The following is a 6,529-nucleotide window of genomic DNA, read 5'->3' on the forward strand; positions in this document are numbered from 1 at the left end:
GAGCATTATATCGAAACATTGGATATAACGCAGGATACATAATTTATTTGAAGGTAAAGTAATTTTAAAGTTGTTTTGTAGTTGGCGCCTGTATTAGCGATTTTCAAGTTGGGTAATTTAGGAGTAGGTTAGTTTATTGAGATCACATCACACTTTCATTATCACCCCCCATGAGTCCGTGGCAACCAGGCTCATTCTAGTCTTATATATACAAAAATAAACTTGCCTGGCAAGGTCCTTGTCCTTTTTAAGGGTGTAGTCCATCAATACAAGAAAAATGTCACTGGCCACCTCACCTCTTGCATTCAAAGCATCATTTGAGGCACACAAAGGCAGCTGGTTCACAACTATAAATTGAATGATGTAAATAATAGCTGCTACATAGGTGCAGTTCCTCTCCAGTTTTGCTGTATTTACAATTATTGTGGAGATCTCTGTATCAGTCCCACTCCTTGTACGCCTATCCTTCCGCGATGCCACTGACTTCATATCCTCTTTACTGGACTCGTGCCTTCTCAGCCCAGCCAGTTGTTGTAGCCAGTAATGGTGAAAACATTGATGCTGTTTTTATTTGAACTAAAGTTTCTGTAGGCATAGCAGAAAATTGAATCTTTGTCAAACGAATACTCTAGCCATTCTCTAACAGCAAACCTCGAGCTGTAAAGGACTACTTTACCCCACTGTACAGTCGGATATGTTTTAAGAAATACCTGGGTAGGCTTTGTTGTTCCAAGATCCCCTGGCACTTGCAGGCCACCAACAGGGGGCAGTGACGACCCCGAAGGCTTCTTATACGGAAGTGAGGGCGGTGCCGGCGAAGGCAGCGAGTTGAGCAGGATTGAGTTGACATTACTAGTACTCGCTTTCACAATGGTTATAGCGCTGACGTGAGAGAAGCCAAAGTAACGGCAACTGTTCCGGATGCCGCATGACCCACTTTGTCTCCATCCTCTGCCCTGCTCTGGTTCATGTCTTCTGCGGTGTTCTTTTTTAGCCATTTTCGGATATCCATTGCTAAATGGATATCCAACAGGTATATAACTGTTGTTGTAGAAGAAGTTCAACGTCAATACCGTGCACGTCATAGATTTGCTATAGGTGCGTACACTTAGCAAACTTTTTGTATTTTGTGATATAGTGCTATAAGTGCTATATACAAAGTATAAAGCAAAATATATAATCGTAGCATGTACTGTTAATAATAATAATTGACAATAGATTGTGACTTTTTTGATTATTTCATCATATAAACCAGGGTTTCACAAACTTTTGATTTTGACAGCTGTATATTATAAATTGCAAGATATATACATCTAAATGAATTTTAATGGTTTAAGAAAATCTGCTTTTATTTGAAAAATTTTATTGCGACGGATGGCACTGGTTTTTCTGCCTAGTTCACTCACTTTAGGATCAATGCTGCTTAGAAGTAGTCTCAAATCTCCCCCTGTTACAATTTGCAAGCGATTTCTTTGCTCTGTAAGAAGTTTAGAAACTGCACTAAATCCCCTTTAAGCCACGTAATAGGATGGAAAAACAAGGAAATAAAGTTTAATTCCCTACCACAAGTTTGGATATATAACAGGAATTTATTTCTGCAACCAAAGATCAGTGTATGATTTTTTGAAGAGAGGCTTCAATTCAAAATCGTTTTTTAGAGCAATTAAATCTTCTTGAATTACAAAATTAACTTGAACAAATATCAATGAATCGATTTAGCACCCAGTCTGGTATTTCCATATTTATGATATCTTGGTATCTTTCAATCATGCAGAGATTTAAAATTATCGCAGTATATCAAGAGATCATCATCTATAGAAGTGTTAGTGTCATCAGTTAGTAGTTTAAGACTTGGAAAATGATACATATTCTAACGATCAATGTTTTCTCGAAAGAACAACAGCTTTTCTATGAAAGTAAAGATTTTAGATTTTGCCTTAATTAGGCTGATATAATCTCCTTGTAATGGCAAATTTAAATCATTAAATTTACAGAATAAATCAGTTAGATACGCAATATCTGTTTTGCATGCCAAGAGACCATCACTCAAATCACTGCATTTCTTTTCCTCTAAAAATTGCATGACTGTGTCAAAAAGAGAATTTTCTTTAAAGAATTGTTTAGCACCTTTAAAAACAGACACCCCTCGAGTGTCTGTTTCCAATTCCTTAGCAAACAGTAATTCTTGCATTCCTTTATTGTTTTTAATACAACGACTATACCCTAAGAGCAGTGATTCATTAACTGGTAACGTAGATTTATCCAGGTGCAAACCAAACCTTTGTTTTTTCAGAATGTCACACAAACTTTCTTCAATATGTACAACTATTTCATCAACTCTTCTTCGAAGAGTATCATCACTAAGAGGAATAAATTTAATAATAATATGAGGGGAACTATGACGTACTACTCCTCGCAAAACTTCTTCAATAACAGGTAAAAATGCAGCTATTGGATTGAGCAATTGTAAGAACAAACGAGTACATCATCACCTTTTTGTTCTTGTTTCGTCATAAGTGAGACGATGGATTTCTTCTGCTTTAACTTGTCTCTTAAAGCTTGAAAGTACGAGAAATCATTGTTCTCTTTTTCTGGATGCATTTTATTTCAGTATGTAGATAGCCTTGATAGCTGCATCGCCTCGTTAGAGTGTTCTTTCTCACAAATGAGACACATTGGTTTTGGAACATTGTGAGGAGAAGTAACAAAGCCAAATTTCAAATATTCAACGTAATACTGTCTACACTTTTCTTTCAATGAGTTCTGAGACATAATAACGGTAAGAATACTACGTAACAGTCTTAAAAGGTAAATCGGAAACAAAACAAAAGGTAAGCAATAACTTAACTCTACTAATTTATGAAGCAGGGATGAAATAAACTTGTAAATTTAGCTACTCCAGAACACAAAAGAAAATTTCGAGTGCGTAGGTGTGTTAAATAAAACTACGTGTCGTTTACTAAATAACTGCTCGCACTCTAAATTTTCTTTCATGCCCTGGAGAAGAAGATGTCTTTGGAGTCTACTTTGCCTTCACAAAAAAAAAAAAACACGCATTTTTTTTAGCCCATAACAGGGGAACACATATATTGATCCAGCATCCGGCAACAATGCTCAATTGAGTAGCTCAAGCGATACGTCATTAAAACAGGTAGAGAATATATTTGTTATAATTAAAGAGCTATCTCAATGAGCACGTATAAAATATGAAATTTCATAATTTTAAAGATATCGATAGCACATTGTGTTAATTTGGAGTAATTTGTTTCAAATTTGCTTTATAATAATATGTAAATACAAAATATTTTAGACAAGAATAAATTATATATGTATTATTACTTATTCAAACTTATTAATACTACGTAGTACGTACAATAAATAAATGAGTGACGTCATAGAAAAGCTCCAAAATAATGTGTCATTGTAGAGTCGGAAGATGCAAAAATAGAGCTTAGACAAAATTTGCAAATACTTCAAGGAAGCTTTTTTAAATTTCCCGTTCCCAAAAATCAAAAAGAAGTTGCAAGAAAGAAAAAAGGATATCAAATCGTAAATATCTTCCAAATTGGAAACCTTTCTGTATGTGAAAATCATTTTAAATCATAATTCCCTTTCCATAATTGTTCAAGTAAAAAGTATATGAATAGTGAACTAAATAAAAGTAGAAACAGTATTGTACTGGACTAATTCACCAGAGAACAGGAAATGATTCTCCAAAATCCTTGAAATAATAACAACTCTAGCGGACAAAAAAAAGTAAATTTATACCAAGATATTGTGTTTTGCTAATAATGACGTTAGTCCTCAATCCGCTAATTGGTTTGATGCTTTAGTTTAAGCTAAAGGACTCAAGGAAATGAGCAGCCACTCAGTAGTAGAAAAGCATGATGTCTACTTCTTGGTGCTGATTGGCTTAAAATTGTCAGCTATCAGAATATATATTTGAAAGATTGGATAGGTCATTTACTATTATGTTGAATTTATTTAATTACCTCAATAAAATTAGACAATAATTGCAATATATTTTTCATAATGATAATTTCCTATGTGTAGTGTAGGGTATTATAAAAATAGATCAGCTACATGTAATAAGTATCTATACTTTTCGTTAATGAATGTTTACCTTTTCAACATACATAAATAAAAGGAAGTTCTGGATCAATACCATCAAACTTTCTCCAACCAAAGACTCAAGAGTTTGTCAAGTAATATAATCAACAATATTTTACTATGTGAGTAATATAATAATTAAGTAAATAGGTTGTATTAAAAGGATGTCACTGGACTTAATTACATTCTCATTTTTGGAACTTAAATTATTTGTCTAAGGCATATTTTGAGAATATTTTTTATTTGGAAGTTTTGGAAGTGTTTGAACATTATTAGATATAAAAAACAAAGCTCTCTTTTAACTGAAACTTTTAATATGAAAGTCTGTCTCTTGTATTCAAATGTTAATTTGCTAAGAGGAATTCACCTACTCGTCTTCTTGGCTAAGTCTTTTTATATCTTCGTAAAGAGTTCATACATCAGTTTTGACTGGCTCTCATCTTCATTTAGAGGGTAATGTCAAAGAAGTTTAGCCCTCCAAATATGTATCATTTGGGAAAAAGGACTGACTCACGTAGATAACAAGAACTCACATCGTTTTGGATCAATATTTTCAAGAAAATATCACTGAATATAGTCCATTCATGAATTACTCCTTGACAGGTCACAGATAATTCATTTAAATATGGTTATTTTAAAGACAGTAATTTTGAGAAGCTTTGAGGAAAGGGACCAAAATTTTCTTCTCATGAAAGTCAATATAATTTTTTGTAAAGGACTGATTTACTTAATAAATGCTACGAAAACATACGTACATCTATCAAGACTTTCTCTCCATTCAGTTTATATATCTAAATATTATGTTTATCGGAGTTCTCTGATCTTTTATTTATTGGAAGGAACTATCGATTTTTTTAATCATGTTTCATAAATATTTAAGCATTTTTGAACTAGATACTCGTGACTCATAGATTGTATAAATTTAACTATTATTTTTTTCTTTGTAGAATGAAAATATTCGATACATAAATGATGATATCCAGATGGTCCTTTTAAATTTATTTTTGTACATTGAAATTTCTTTCAACTTATTGATTTAGCTTATATTTTTTCCACCAAGTTAAAGTTACAATTATTTATTTTAGAATCCATGGGTTGTGGCTAATTTCAAATTGGGTTATTGAAATTTATTCAATTACTTGTTTGAATATAATAATATTGAGAAAGATTAGGGAGGCATCAGAAAAATAATGATGATGATTCCAATGATTCTTTAAATATTTTATTAGGAATGGATAGGACCATTTTGGAACCAAAGATTGAGAGAAACAATCAGAATTTAAATGAAAGGAATTTTTAAATGATTCATATTTTTCCTATGTCAAAAATACAACTCATTGATAGCTTATACAGTTTTTCCTTAAAATCTTTCACTCTTCCTGAATGCGTAGATGAGAAACATATATATATTTATGTCGTTGTTTTTGTATGTTCGCTCTTTACATTGAATCCTTTAGTTTTAACAACAAGCTACAGACTATCACATCACCATATGGATTATATTTGTTTAGTTAGCAGATACCCTATTATTATATTGCATTAAAAAAAGAATAAAAAGTACATTTAGAAATAGGTAAAATTTGGAGCTTCTATAAATTTTAAACCATAGAATGATAGAACAAACAATTACTAGCTGCTCAAATGTTGATTTTTAAAAGTTATCCTCTCTTTATCAGATTTAATTTTATTTGACAAATAAAAGTTGCAAGATTTATTATTTTCATATTTGTTTTTGAACTTGAAGATTTTTTGAAATTATACAGTGAAATAACAAATATTAGAGTTTAAATAGTTTAAAGTGTATGCCTTATACTCGTACATAATTTTTTGACCAAAAAGCTCAAATATTTTATCACTAGAAGACGTCCAAATCAAAAATATTTCAACACAAAAAAAGGTTTATAAACAAAACCGATGAAATTATTGAAAAAAAATAACAAAAGACTATAATAATAATCTTTTTGTTGTGATTTTAAATGACCCTAATGATTTTTTTTTTTTTTTTTTTTTTGTAAAATGGAAATTTTAGATTAAAATACAATCGTAAGAAAAAATTACTACCATTTTTTTTGAAAAATAACCACTTATTGTCGACAATATTCATTTAATGCATTTACAGAATATATTATATAATGTGTTTAGTTTTTTTCTTCTTCATAGAAGCATTATTTTAAGGATAGATTTTAATTTGTATTTATCTAATTTTTTAATTCGTTTCTATTTAATTTTTTATCTATTCCTATTTACGAACAAGCTGCTTTTACCTTCAATTGATTAATTCAAGGTACAAAAACTAGTATTGTTAATATAGATATAGCAAGAAATAAAAAAATTAATCGATATTATTGATTCACTATGAGAAAAGTCCCATATTATTGATTTATAATATTTAATCAAATAATAATTCCATACGTGATGA

General features: G+C 30.9%; 1 protein-coding gene across 1 annotated transcript; it reads right to left on the reverse strand.

Moving 5' to 3' along the window:
• Window positions 1-1,870: 1,870 nt before the first annotated feature.
• LOC139905093 (protein FAM200C-like) lies at window positions 1,871-2,601 on the reverse strand. Its single transcript, XM_071887491.1, has 2 exons — window positions 2,493-2,601; window positions 1,871-2,448 (listed from the first exon to the last, which is right to left on the reverse strand). The coding sequence occupies exons 1-2, from the start codon at window positions 2,599-2,601 to the stop codon at window positions 1,871-1,873; spliced, it is 687 nt and encodes a 228-aa protein (XP_071743592.1).
• Window positions 2,602-6,529: the final 3,928 nt, after the last annotated feature.

Source organism: Lepeophtheirus salmonis, chromosome 4 (assembly GCF_016086655.4).
Source record: "Lepeophtheirus salmonis chromosome 4, UVic_Lsal_1.4, whole genome shotgun sequence".
Lineage (NCBI taxonomy): Eukaryota > Metazoa > Arthropoda > Copepoda > Siphonostomatoida > Caligidae > Lepeophtheirus > Lepeophtheirus salmonis.

Coding starts and splice junctions, on each gene's coding strand:
- LOC139905093 (XM_071887491.1), bottom strand. CDS start 2,601: ATGCATCCAGAAAAAGAGAACAATGATTTCTCGTACTTTCAAGCTTTA. Junction 2,449..2,492: donor GACGAAACAAGAACAAAAAG/GTGATGATGTAC, acceptor TCAATCCAATAG/CTGCATTTTTACCTGTTATT.